General features: G+C 35.3%; 1 protein-coding gene, 1 long non-coding RNA gene and 1 pseudogene across 5 annotated transcripts in view; 2 read left to right on the forward strand and 1 right to left on the reverse strand.

The window, feature by feature from the left end:
• Nucleotides 1-7,732, forward strand: part of LOC107697895 (G-protein-signaling modulator 2-like) — a 24,241-nt gene extending 16,509 nt beyond the window's left edge. For 2 of the 3 annotated variants that reach the window (XM_016498755.1, XM_016498756.1), the window contains exons 6-14: nt 592-707; nt 1,399-1,554; nt 1,632-1,740; nt 2,930-3,068; nt 4,245-4,321; nt 4,501-4,698; nt 4,840-4,999; nt 6,609-6,835; nt 6,921-7,730. In XM_016498755.1, coding sequence (XP_016354241.1) covers nt 592-707; nt 1,399-1,554; nt 1,632-1,740; nt 2,930-3,068; nt 4,245-4,321; nt 4,501-4,698; nt 4,840-4,999; nt 6,609-6,835; nt 6,921-7,094 — 1,356 coding nt within the window. In that variant the 3' untranslated portion in view covers nt 7,095-7,730. Of the gene's footprint in view, nt 1-591; nt 708-1,398; nt 1,555-1,631; nt 1,741-2,929; nt 3,069-4,244; nt 4,322-4,500; nt 4,699-4,839; nt 5,000-6,608; nt 6,836-6,920 lie in introns of all 3 variants that reach the window. The other variant, XM_016498753.1, reaches the window with a different exon arrangement.
• Nucleotides 7,733-7,877: 145 nt separating this feature from the next.
• Nucleotides 7,878-14,303, reverse strand: part of LOC107697818 (protein-glutamine gamma-glutamyltransferase K-like) — a 22,139-nt pseudogene continuing 15,713 nt past the window's right edge.
• On the forward strand, nt 11,451-12,660 carry LOC107697896 (uncharacterized). Of its 2 annotated transcripts, none has more exons than XR_001635278.1 (3): nt 11,451-11,493; nt 12,355-12,473; nt 12,565-12,660. It is a non-coding gene; the product is annotated as an uncharacterized LOC107697896 (long non-coding RNA). The 2 variants fall into 2 exon arrangements; XR_001635277.1 differs by having other exon boundaries at nt 12,355-12,442.

Raw genomic sequence — 14,303 nt, forward strand, 5'->3', positions numbered from 1 at the left:
CCACTCACAACTGCTGCTTCTGTCTCTTTTTCTTGACAAGAATTGTGTTTATTTAGATGCAGAACGTCTTTACGACCACATCAAATGGGAGACTTTCAGACGCGCGCTCAAACTTCACCTCAGCACCAGGCACTAGTTAAAGAGCCCAAAATGAAAGCATATGATTTGTATGTGATTTTCATGAGATCATATTTTTTATAACAATACAGTGTTTACATGAGAAGCTTGTGTAGTGATTAGCTTGATATAAAAGGCTACGAATAACATATTTCTGCAACATTATATGACCCTCATTAGATCACAATCGGAAGTTATTACAAACACTCTGGGGGTTTAAAGTGAGTTTTGAGTAAAAGCATAGCATACATTTTTATAAATTGTCTTATGTAGCATGATGCTACAGTGTGAATGAATGGTCAGGTAACAGGCGTTTTGCTTGATGCCTCGCCAGAGCCAATCACTGATTTAGGCACATAAAGCATGCTGCAGGCTTATTGGCTCACTGACGTTGACGAGATTAACCCCTTAGGTATCGAAATTTGGTACCGAACCTCGATACTCAATTGTATCGAGGCATTTTTTTTTTTACAGCGTCTCCTTATTGCGAAGGAGTTTGGAGACAGAGCTGCAGAGCGGAGAGCATATTGCAACCTTGGAAATGCATACATATTCCTTGGACAGTTTGAAGCTGCAGCTGAACATTACAAGTCAGTTTGATTTTTATTTAATTTTTTGTGTCATTTTGTTATTTTTATTTTTGATTTTATTTAGTTTTTAACATAATATACAAAGCAAGGAATACAAACAAAGCAACAACAGCAATTGAATATTTTTATTTGATTTATTTTTGATAAATATTTTATTCTGAGTTTAACTTCATATCCAAAGCAAGGAAAATGAACAAAGCAATAGTGATATATTTTTTTTATTATTTTACTTGAATTTATTGTAATTAATTTACACATTATAATTAATTTACTTTCCACTTTCCTATTTAATTTATATTATTATAAACATTATATTATAGCCCTTATAAGTAATGTTTAGTCATTTTTGTCCTTGCAAAACAGAGTGAAAAAAGCAACAACTGTGATGATTTTTTTTACATTTTTGTTTATATTATCATAATGAATTTACAAATTATAATTCATTTACTTTCCACTTTCCTATTTATTTAATTTCCATTAATATAGACATTATATCATAGCCATTATAAGCCATGTTTATTGTATTTTTTTCCCTTGGGAAACCATCCGTCTAATAATTTGCCTCAACATTTCATGCCTAAAAATAAGGGTTTTACCATGGTACGTGTCCAAAAAACATGTACTTCTGTACTTTGCTGTTAGATGAGCTGGAGTCATATGATGAGGTGATTTTGGTGTGTTTTTCCTGCAGGCGGACGCTGCAGTTGGCGCGGCAGCTGAAGGACAGGGCCGTGGAGGCTCAGGCCTGCTACAGTCTGGGCAACACCTACACGCTACTGCAGGACTATGAGAGAGCCATAGACTCTCACCTCAAACATCTCATCATAGCTCAGGACCTCAAGGACAGGTACACTGTCACTGACACTTCCTGTTTGTGCTGCTGCTCTTCCTGACGTCTAACGCTGTCTCTGTCTCTGTGTGTAGGATCGGAGAAGGGAGGGCATGCTGGAGTTTAGGAAACGCCTACACCGCACTGGGAAACCACGAGCAGGCCATGAGCTTCGCTGAAAAACATCTGGAGATCTCCAAAGAGGTGTGTGTGAGTGCACCGAGATAACAGCAACACACTTCCTGCCTGCACAGGAAAGCCCACGGGTGAATCTCACAGAAAAGAAAAATCTCAAGGAAAAAACCATGCCAAAAATCAAAAGAAAAAAGAATAATAGAAGCTTATTTTAAGATTATTAACATTTTCGTATTATAACAAGTGTTATTTTAGTATCTTTACTATACTATTATAGTTTTTGTTTATTTTTATTTAAATGTTATTTTTATATTTTCTGTTTTTATTTTAATTTTAGGAATTTTAAATTTTGTTATTTTTATTAGTTTTTTTATACAGTTGTGGTCAATATTTTGTGGTTAATAAATATTTATGTATATATAGTTTTTTATTAAGTTTTATTTTTTAGTTTTAGCAATTCTAGTAATTTAACTTAAAACTAAACGAAAATGAGTTAAGAAAAAAAAAGTAAAGCATACCTTTTTTTAATGTTTTATTTTATTTCAGTTAATATTTATTTTATTTCAAGTAACAAAAAAGTTTTTTTTTAGGCTTTTAGGTAACAATAGTAACTCAGATCATGCCATTATTTATACGACAATTAAGATCTTTTTCACCCCAAATTCTCAGTGCTAAAAATCAAGTTCCCATTATTCCCAATTACTGTGTTTCTAATTACAGTGATACAATTATTTTTATTTAAATCAGCATAAATGAAAGTTTGTACAATACACACTTATTAAAAACACATTCAATTCAACATCAAAATTGAACAGGTTTATTTTCTTAATGCACGTTCCTGATCTTATTGTGAATGGCATTAGACAGTTCACAATAACTGTCTAATGCCATTAGACAGTTTTTTTGTTTTTGTTTTTTTCCCCCCATTTCCATATTGAGAATTGGGGAAAATGCTATATGTCCAAAGCTAGTTACAAATAGAGGAACATGAAGGATACAGATTCACCTTTATTAGAACACTAGATTAGATTAGGAAACAAGCTAGAGCGGAGGTGAAATGCAAGAAAGAAGAAGATAATTTTTTCTGCTTAATTGTCATAAAAATAACTTGAGAGCAAAGCAAAATAACAATTCTTATTTCTTTCTTTTGATTTTTGATGTGAAATGTGACTTAAACAGGCCACATGTGCGTGTTCATGATTGAATTGAGCGTGTGTTTTCTAATGTTTTTTCCTTCCTGTGTGTGTGCGCTGCTCAGATTGGAGACCATAGTGGGGAGCTGACGGCTCGAATGAATGTATCTGATCTGCAGTTAGTTTTGGGTCTGAAGCAGAACAGTTCAAACACTAATAGCTCTGCCTTCATCGAGAGTCCGCCCGGTGACAGCAGTCTGCCTGGTAACAGCACACACAACTTTCCTCAAACTTTAAAACCACAAATGGTAGATGCTGTTGAATGTAAATTTGAACAAGAATCCTTAAAGGTGCACAAAGTTTGGCTACACTTTATTTTATGGTGTCCTTGTTACAGTGTAATTATATATTTAAGTACTTGGTAATATTATTTAGCAACATGTACTTACTATAGGGTTATTGCCCGTAATTTTGTCTTATTACTCTTCTCTTATTACTTTCTTTTATTATATGTAATGTGTAACAAGGACACTGTAAAATAGTGTTACATAAACTTTTTTATTATTATTTATGATGTATTTATATTTTTATGATACAGAGAGGACTGGAGAAACAACAAAATAATAAATAATAAAAAAAAATGCTAAATTAAATTCAGTAATGAAAATAAAAATAGTAAATATAAATAATCAAATAATAAAGTTAATACAATAAAGCACTAAAATGTATAAACATAAACAAAATTATAGTTGTGATAAGTACAAACCACAAAGTATTTTTTATACCAAAAATAGGGCTTTAATATTAATATTGAGAGATGTAATAAATTGAAAACAAAATCCCATTTAAGCCATCTTAGAATATTAACTATATTAAATAACTTAATAAATCTGATTTTAAAAATCTCGTAATGCAAAAATTATTTTCAAACATTTGCAGTAAAAGTGTTAAAATGTCTTATGATCAAATAAACAAAAATAGATATTAAAAAACCTTATGGTGCAAAAATTATTTTCAGAAATCTGCAATTCAACGGTCTTAAATATTTTAAAATAACTAAAAAGAAAAATCAGATTTAAAAACCTGTAATGCAAACAACTGCAATACAAGTGTTAAAATGCCATTCCCTTAAACATGCGGTTTTGCGGTATTTTGTCATATTAAAGTTTAGTTTGAAAGTACCATAGATTTGGTGATAGTGCCGCCTACTGGATAAAAGCTGTACATTTTGTTTAAACTTCAATTAATTGCCTTGAATATCCTCCATGTGCTGTTCTTTAATTTTTTGGATCATATAAACAAATATATACATTTAAAATGATTGATATGCTTGGCAGCAACAAATACTAGTAAATCGACAGGGTATAAGCAATAACTGCTCATAGCACAACTGGTCTACAGAATGAGAGTCACAGTACCTGCTTCTTTCTGGTTTTGTAGATGGAAGATCCAGAGTAAGCCGGAGACGCAGCATGGAGAACATGGAGCTCATGAAACTCAGCTCTGACAAAAATCTGGTGAGACAACACATTCGCCGTGGTGCTTTTATTAGTGTGCTAAATGCTGACTCCAAAGATCTTGGATAATTTGACTTTTCTCTGTTAGGAAAAAAGTCAGTGACTAGAGACTAGGTCTTCATAATGTTGCATATCAAATCATTTGCGTAACAAATGTGTTCAATGCTTCATCTGTCCAGGGCCAGACCTGTGAGGAGACTACAACCCCTCAGCAAACCAAATCGCCAACCAAATCATCCATAGCAAAGACATCTTCTAAACTTTTCTTCATCAATCGCTTCAGGAGCAAAAAACACAGGATGAATGGATCAAACTCCAGTCCACCAGCTGAGAACCACAGCAGCAGCAGCCCACCTTCAGCCCGTCTGGACAAACAGGTCAAATACTAATCTTTTCTAAATGACACATGACAAACAGCATTTTTTTTTTTAAGTTGTCATTTTAAATGTTTAAATATTATAAAATATTTATTATTTATTAATATTTATTAACATTTTCTTGAATGGCTTTTCCCACAGTACACCCCAGACACTCTGGGTGACGACAGCTTTTTTGATCTTCTGAGCCGTTTTCAAGGAAACCGCATGGATGACCAGAGGTGCTCATTACAGGACGGCCTAAGCCGTGTTCCCACCCCTTCCGTTCCCTGTGAAACCCCACCTGTAGCCTTGAAGAAACGTGAGACGTCCTTCCTCCCTCACTGAACTGACCTGTGCAAACTATACTTGTACATGAAGGTGCAAAATCACTGAAGATGCATTCACACTGAGCGATTTAAAGCAGAAAAGTAGGAGCAGGTGATTTGAATGTACAGAAGTGAAACAATGTGAGCAGAAATGAACTTTATGCAAATAAGAAACACCCACTAGCAACTAACAGACAGTGTGAACGCACCTTTAGTTTGTAATAATTATACCAGTGTATAGCAGTGCATACAGTGACAAGCAATTTGTAAACACTGAACACTAGAGTATTGTGTCACATGACAAAATCACAGCCAATTATAAGATACTTGGTGTTTCAAATAGGCATCAGAAACATAAACCAAAATGTGCTTTTTTTTTTTGCGGCTGTCAACCTTGTACTTTTGCATATTAAAGAATAAAATAAATGAAAAAAAAACCATCACACATACACACACGTTTACTTAGCTATCTAAATGGGGACATTCCATAGGTGTAATGGTTTTTATAATGTACAAACTGTATTTTCTATCGGCCTACACCAACCCTACACCTAAACCTACCCCTTACAGGAAACTTTCTGCATTTTTACAATCTCAAAAAAAACTCATTCTGTATGATTTATAAGCTTTTGTACCCATGGGGACCTCAATTTAGGTTCCCACGGTGACACAAGTCCCTATGAGTTGGTGTGTATTCAGGTTTAAGTCCCCACCAGTGTAGAAAAACCTGATATCACATAAACAAATGTGTATGTGATATTTTATATGCGTGTTTGTGTACAGGTTTTTCTACACTGTGGGAACTTGAACTTGAATACACTCCAACTCATGGGGTCTTGTGTCACAAAAGCTTATAAATCATACAGAATGAGTTTTTTTTAGATTGTAAAAATGCACAAAGTTTCCTGTAAGGGGTAGGGTTGGTAGGGCGATAGAAAATACAGTTTGTACAGTATAAAAACCATTATGCCTATGGAGAGTCCCTACAAGGATAGTCAACCAGACTGTGTGTGTGTGTGTGTGATTTTATTTTATTTATTTATTTTTTCATTTATGTTTTAATAAAATAAAGATTTTTTTTTTTTAAATGCGTTTGAAGTCTCTTATACTCACCAATGTTGCATTTATTTGATCAAAAATACAGTAAAAACACTAATATTGTAAAATATTATTACAATTTAAAATAACTTTTCTATTGTAATATATTTTAATTTGTAATTTATTCCTGTGATGCAAAGCTGAATTTTCAGCATCATTACTCCAGTCTTCAGTGTAACATGATCCTTCAGAAATCATTCTAATATGCTGATTTGCTGCTCAAAAAACATTTCTTATCAATATTGAAAACAGTAATATTTTTGTGGAAATGGTGATACATTTTTTTCAGGATTCTTTGATAAATAGTTAAAAAAATAACATTTGAAATATCATTTTTTGTTATATTATTAAATGCTTTACTGTCTCTTTTGACCATTTGACCAATTTCTTGTTTCCTTGCTGAATAAAAGTATTTATTTCTGTAAAAAAAAAAAATCTTACCTACCCCAAACTTTTGAACCGTGTTTAAATAGACCACATTGTGCTGTTTTTAACCTTGTTCAGCTATTTCCGCATCCGGAGCGGAGGCCTCGCAACAGCCTGGCCATTTCCTAGACCTGCTGGCCAGCTCACAGAGCCGTCGGCTAGACGAGCAGCGGGCCAGTGTGGACAGTCTCCCGGGTCTCCGGCTGGACCAGCGCCACAGCCAGGATGTTCTCAGCAAACTCATGGCCTCAGCCGATAACAAAGAACCAGCTGAAGACTTCTTCGACATGCTGATTAAGTGCCAGGTTAATGTTGCTTATTATTAGGCTCCATGGAACCATTAACTCTTTTTGGAAGTGTATGTTCAATAGCTGTTTTTGGCTTGTACAGGGATCCAGACTGGATGATCAGAGATGTGCTCCTCCACCTCCTCCCACCAGAGGCCCTACAGTCCCAGACGAAGACTTCTTCAGCCTCATTCTTCGCTCCCAGGCCAAACGGATAGATGAGCAGAGAGTCATCTTATCATCAGAAACTAGACCCCTTCAGACCAATCCTGAATGACCTGTTCTTTATGAAGTCAGAATAGTATTTTAGGACCTTGCAACCCTTACTGAAGTCTTACTCATGAATCAATGCCTTGTTGAAAATCAGATCCTACAAGATGATTTCTCTTCTCACTTAACAAGATTTTTGAATCTTGAGATGCATGAAGTTCTTTCATTCTTCCTACTACCATGATCTTGAACTGGATTCAGATGTTTCTGTGCAGAAAAGACCAAGACCGCAGTCTCTTTCTCAGGGATTCAGTACTATGCACTGAATGCATTTCATTCACCTGGATAACTGGATGGACTTAATCAGCGGTAGATTAGGATGTCAGACTATTTTATATACACTAAATGTAGTATATCAGTTCTATTTTGATTCTTTCTTTGACTTGAAATGTTTTATCTATTTCTGCTCAGAAACAAGCAGTCTGCAAAAGTTTGGATTTATGTGAATATAAAATTCTGTTCTGGAAATTATATAAGTCAAGAATGTATTAATTTTAAACGACAAGAGGAATAAAGCCTCATTTATATAGATCCCTCTCAATATCACAAACTGACACAGTTTAGCATGCTGGAAATATTTTATTTGAAGCTGAAGCTACACAGGACAGAGTAACCAACACCATGATACAATTACTTGAGTAATTGAGTTTTCAATTGAGCAACAAGGTTAATGACTATTCAGAATTACATTTATAATCTTTCAAACTCATAAATGCCAATTCCCAAAAGACTACTAAAAAATCAGAAAAGATGAAAAGACAACATTGTCTTGTATAAAGCATTAGTGCAGTTGTCCGACATCATTATTAAATGCATTGTGAGAAGTTTAATGTTTACAGCTTGTAGGTTAAGAGAAACTAACAGCTGTTATCTAACTCTGCAAATCAATTCAGTGTGAGCGCTTTCTATTCAATGGAGCCATGACGTTTCATCTGTTTTGGTTATTTGATTGGTTTAACAGTGCTGTTTGACAACAATGTTGGTGAATCCATGCACCTGAGTGAGCTGAGGACAATCAAATGATGCCAGAAGTTTCTGTGGGCCGTGACACTTGGGAATAAACTTCTCCGTCAGGCACACTGTAGCATGCCCTGCAATGTCACTGTGAAAGAAAGAAAGCTTATTTAATACTACTGTGATTATTATATTTTACTCTTTTTTTTTTTTTTATTAAATAATCACTGTTTAGTAACAAATTCAGTATAATGCAAAATGAATTTATTATTTAAATAAAGAATTAATGAAATTAATTTGACCCATAGTTGACAACTCTGGCATGCTGCAGTCCAAGTCCCACAAAGCGGAATACAGTGTTCTTCAGGACACAAGGCAGTGGATTCTGGAAAGTGATTTTGACTGGCACTTCTTGTCCCAAGACAGCATCACATACAGGCTGAGAAGAACCACATATAAGACACAATTTAGCACTAAATTATTTCAACCAATCAAAGGATTAAGCAGTTGAACTGTAACTTTAAACTCACAGCGAGAACAAGATGTGGTGTGCGTATTCTGAAGCTGTACTGGGTGGCCAGAACCTGCTTAGTCTGAGCCACGTGTCCAAAGAGGTTGAGCATCAGTGAGGTGTGATCCACCAGCTGTTCCTTATACTCGTCACAACTCAGGGTCCATTCCAGAGGTTTGCCTATTGTGGGGAAAATGATGATAAGGAGAGATGATCAAAACTATTTTATGTTGAATGCAGCAAACTTCATGCAAAAGTACCATACTCAGCAGAGAACAAATCGGACCATTTTAAAGGCTTTCCAACATGAAATCAGGGTGTTGATAAGAAGGAAATGAAGACTCACCATGTCAGACACCACTCTGGAAATGTTGATGGGGCTTCCCCACCCTGAGCAAGGTGTACAGCTCTTCTCCAACACATACATACATGCAGGCAAGATTCCCTTCTCAAACTAAGAATCAGACAGAGGAGTGAGGAAGTTGGAAATTGAAAAAATTGTCATGCTATCTTGTGCATAAAAAAGTTATACAGTAGAGCTTATATATACTTATATATACAGTAGAGCTTATTGTATCTCAGATGGATGAGAAATGGGATGTGAAAAACATTTCCAGCAGCAACCCCACACCCTTGTTACTTATAGGCAGGGGTTCACACAAGTTTTTCAGCCTGGTTCTCATTAGAGCACCTGGATATTTGGTTTGGTCCTCACAATGCACATAGTGTGACCCATTAAATATAACTATAAAAAAAAAATTAATAATAGCGATAATAATATTATTGCAACTTATTTATTTAGTTAAAAATAAGCAAAATACTAAAGTGTGATAATACTATTATATTTTAAAATAAAAAGGGAGCATTAAATAAAAATTAGGGCTGTCGGTTTAATGCGTTAATTAATTCGTTATGAAAAAATAACGCGATTAAAATATTTTAATGCCGTTAACGCACTGGCCCCGCCCCCAGACCTGTACGTCATCTTACATTTCATACAGTGGACTGTTGACAAATATGATGCAGGGCAACAACTCCATAAATGCAGTTATGCCCTAATATTCAAGATGTTAGTGCAAAAAATGTCTCCGTATGAGTTTCTGTCTCATATTTATTTAATAGGATAAGCCATAGACCAGGGGTGCCCAAACTCGGTCCTGGAGGGCCGGTGTCGTGCAGCGTGCGATTAGGGTTGGAGCTAAACTCTGCAGGACACCGGCCCTCCAGGACCGAGTGTGGGCACCCCTGCCATAGACTATTACACGAGCAGCGAGAGCATATCACATGAGTGCTGTTTCTGTCACGAAGAACAAGTGCAAATGTGATTTTATACAACAGTTCAGTAGCCTAAATAAGAAGCAGTGTTGGGAAGGTTACTTTGGAAATGTAATAGGTTACAGATTACAAGTTACCCTATTTAAAATGTAATAGTAGTGTAACTTTTTCAATTACTTTATTAAAGTAATGTAATCTGAAGTTCAATGCAGATTTAAAATCATAAGAAATAGTTTACTGAGACTGTTTTTGAAACCAAATCTTTGCATAACCACAGGAAACACTGCATCTAACAATGGTTTGGAAAAAAAATAGTTAATTAAAAAATTATAATAAATAAAAGCATATACATCAACTCAAATACGGTTATCTAATAAGCATGTGTCCTATTCTGTGTACTAAACTCCTGAAACATTGGTGTCTCTTTGTATATGATATGATGATAGTTTTCTCAAAATAAGTAAAATGCTCATGAAGTTACTCAGAGCGGTTCTAGAGATTGTTTATGTGTTCATGTACTCATATATTGAGGAGGCTGAAAACACCATGAGCTTCTAAAAATAAACCTAAAAATAAAATGCTAATATTTACTTTTTAAATATGAATTTTCATCATTTTCAAACTTAAAATCAGTAAGCTTTTATTTTGGCTTTTATTTTTTATTTAGTTTAGCTCTAACCCTAATCAAACACACCTGAGCATGCTAATCAATGTCTTCAGGATCTTTCGAAAATCACAGGTAGGTGAGTTTGATCAGGGTTGGAGCTAAACTCTGCAGCGCATTGGCCCTACAGGACAAGATTTGAGGAACCCTGGTATAGACCAATTTGGAGTAGACGTCACAGTTATGTCACTTGCAGTCTGAACTTATTTACACAGCACAATTTTTATTTTGGTCGTGCATGCGCACCTGCTTATAGGATTACACACTAGAAAAAGAACAGTTTTGTCGTTTCTGCCGTTTTCCTGTGACGCACTCCCACTCCCACATGATTTAGGACAACTCCCACTTTAGTTAGTGGATTCACAGCATCTCTCTGACATACACATGAGTTAACAGTAGACACTTTTGTAATATATGAGTGAAAGTTTGGCTCTTACTTGACCAAAGTTCCATGTTTTGCAGGCAATCTGCTGCTTAGTTCCATAGTAGATTCTGCCCATGTCATTAAGAGCTTGTGCATGGGTTAACGCAAGGGTTGGTGTGAACCGGTGTGTAGCATGCTGCTTTCCTGCAGTCGTCCTCCTGCAGTTTAATGGCTGGGAAACGGCCAACGGTGCAGAGGTTTTTGTATGGGTTGTATGCAAAAGGCATGCTGGGCAAAAAAGAAAGAAATGAGAAACATGAGTGTGATCTGTAATTGGTCAGTAGATGATTAATAATTCATAAATAAGGTCTCTTTGTTCTTAGAAATCAGATTCCCAGTTTCTTCTTAAGCTGCAATTACTGGACAGCAAAAACATATCCTAACATGAGAACATTAGGCTGTTCCCAAAATTACCAGGCCAAAATCTTTAACTATATCAACTATACAATCATACCAGAAAAGGAAAGACTTAATAATAAGTTTCAAACAATGTCTGAGATGATTACTTACATGGATTTTGTCCTTGTCTGTTCAAGAGAAACTGAACCGAAAACTCGACGTGCTGCAGCAAGTGAACAGTAAGTCCTGCTTTAACCAGCTTGTCGCTCGTACTGTTTGTCTCTACAGCAGACGGGATATTTATACTACATCTCCATCTCCACCCCATCCACAGCTCATAGCTGAAGAGTGTGAATAATTGTCCTCTTAAGAAAGGGATTAAAGGATTTTGAGTCACACATGTCAATTGTAATGGTCTCTTTTAGAGAATTAGTGGGACAAATTAACATCTTAGTTTAATTGTTCTGAACCTTTAAACTTCAGACAGAGTAATTTTCTTGTCATTTTACAGACTAATACCATGTCTACAACGGACGCGATCAATGCAAATAAGATGTAGACAACAGTAATAAAACTATATGTATATATATATATTCTCAATTTGATTTATTCATTCTTACAGTATATCTTGAATTGCAGTATATATATTCGTTGCAGAATTGCAGTATATATGTTATTTTATTAGAAACATTCTGTAAGCAATGTCTGTATAATTTTTTAATGACTCCGTTTTTTGTTCTTGTTATATTAAGAGAGCAGTACAATGATTTTCGGCATTTTATGCAATGCCGAAAATCTTATTTATTTGCAAAATTAGCTCTGATGCATACAGTAATAGTGCATGAATATATTAAATGAAATTGCAGTATAGTTAAGAGTCCATTATTCTTACATTTATTCTCATGATTGTCAGAACAAGGACGACTATTTGATATATGACTGTTAGTCAGTTATTAAATAGAATGACTCAAAAAATTGAAAAGCTGAGAACATAGAGAAAGCAGAGTATAGAAATTCACATGCAAGAGAATTTATGAAAATAAAAACTGTTTAATTGTTATGTTTTATTCTTTAATTTCTTTTTTCCTTTTCCCTGACAGAAGATAAAAAAGTAGCTTCAGGCCCTGTAAATACAAGCAGCGGCCCCTGAATTGATGATAAGAGATGTCTCTTACTTGACAAGTGGAAGTAAGGAATATGATTTTGTAACTTCAAATCAGTATGTACCTTTGGATTTGATTTATCAACTATATTATACAAGGCATTGTCAAGTATGTCATGATTATTATTATTTTTTTTTTGGATAACAGAATTGCTGATCATGCCTGACCTGAACCTCATGCTCCACCCAGAAGTCATATGAGAAAATAAGGAGAAATAGCCTTTAATATGACTAATTAAATCAAAATGACCCAAAATCATCCATAAGTCATCAATCTAGCACATTTTTACAACAATGACTCTACAAGGGCTTTAGCAAATTGATATGACATAACTATAGTGTGTTTAGTCATTCTGGTCCGACTAGACAAAAAGTATAGAATCTGTTTAAAATCTATCTATCTATCTATCTATCTATCTATCTATCTATCTATCTATCTATTTTTGAAAGTGTATGTTCAATAGCTGTTTTTGGCTTGTACACCAGAGGCCCTACAGTCCCAGACGAAGACTTCTTCAGCCTCATCCTTCGCTCCCAGGCCAAACGGATAGATGAGCAGAGAGTCATCTTATCATCAGAAACAAGACCGCTTCAGACCAATCCTGAATGACCTGTTCTTTATGAAGCCAGAATAGTATTTTAGGACCTTGCAACCCTTACTGAAGTCTTACTCATGAATCAATGCCTTGTTGAAAATCAGATCCTACAAGATGATTTCTCTTCTCATTTAACAAGATTTTTGAATCTTGAGATGCATGAAGTTCTTTCATTCTTCCTACTACTGTGATCTGAATTGGATTCAGACGTTTCTGTGCAGACAGGATGCTTATATTCAGACCAAGACCGCAGTCTCTTTCTCAGGAATTCAGTACAATGCACTGAATGCATTTCATTCACCTGGATGGACTTAATCAGCGGTAGATTAGGGTGTCAGACCATTTTATATGTAAGGAAAAATTGATGACAGGCCATTGAATTATTAGAAAATAATGCACACCCGTGGTGGTGATCATACCGGTCAACATTCCAGTTTTTTCCCGGGAGTCTCCCGTACTTCACACCCATCTCCTGCCCCCCTCCCATTTTGCTATTTCTCCCGGGAAACTCCCATAATTTGTATGGATCAAACCTCATTATATAAATAATCACATCAATATATTATTCCAAGGATGTCCAGTTGCCAAATCTTGTATGAAACGCATCCTATTCACACAATCGAAACATCATACAAACCTCAACCCATTTGTGACCTCAACCTGGCAAGCTACCACCAGGGATGGGTAATATTTCAGATACATGTATTTAAAATATGTATTATCGGCTTGTCAGATAGTTTGTTCCATCACTGCCAATCATAGCAATGACTCACGGAACAATTTAGAGGATTCACTCGCATAATTTTTTACACTCGCGTTTGTCATTCCTGAAACAGTATACGGTTGTATAGCTAGTATACAGCAGTAGTCACCAACCTTTTTAAGTCCAAGATCGCTTTCTTCGGCCTTTATGAAAGACAAGAGCTGTGTCCGAAATCGCACACTCGATCACTCATTCACTAATCACTATAGTGTATGGCAGTTGAGTGCACTATATCAGAAAGGAGCAAACAAGATGAAGTGATTTATGTATTTTGAAAAGCCTTTGAAAAAAATCTAATGTAATTTGTATTTAAATACATTTAAAGGGGTCATATGATGTTGCTAAAAAGAACATTATTTTGTGTATTTGGTGTAATGAAATGTGTTTATGACGGAAATGTTACGCCCCTACCATACTGTGATGACGTGTCCCGGTGCGATGAGACAAAACCAATAAAACCCATTATAAATGAGGCATTTGTAGCATCCAGTGGGGACATAATTACTGATTATAATGACTTATACTGTC

This window comes from Sinocyclocheilus anshuiensis, unplaced genomic scaffold (genome assembly GCF_001515605.1).
Source record: "Sinocyclocheilus anshuiensis isolate Anshui unplaced genomic scaffold, SAMN03320099.WGS_v1.1 scaffold78, whole genome shotgun sequence".
Taxonomy (NCBI): Eukaryota; Metazoa; Chordata; class Actinopteri; order Cypriniformes; family Cyprinidae; genus Sinocyclocheilus; species Sinocyclocheilus anshuiensis.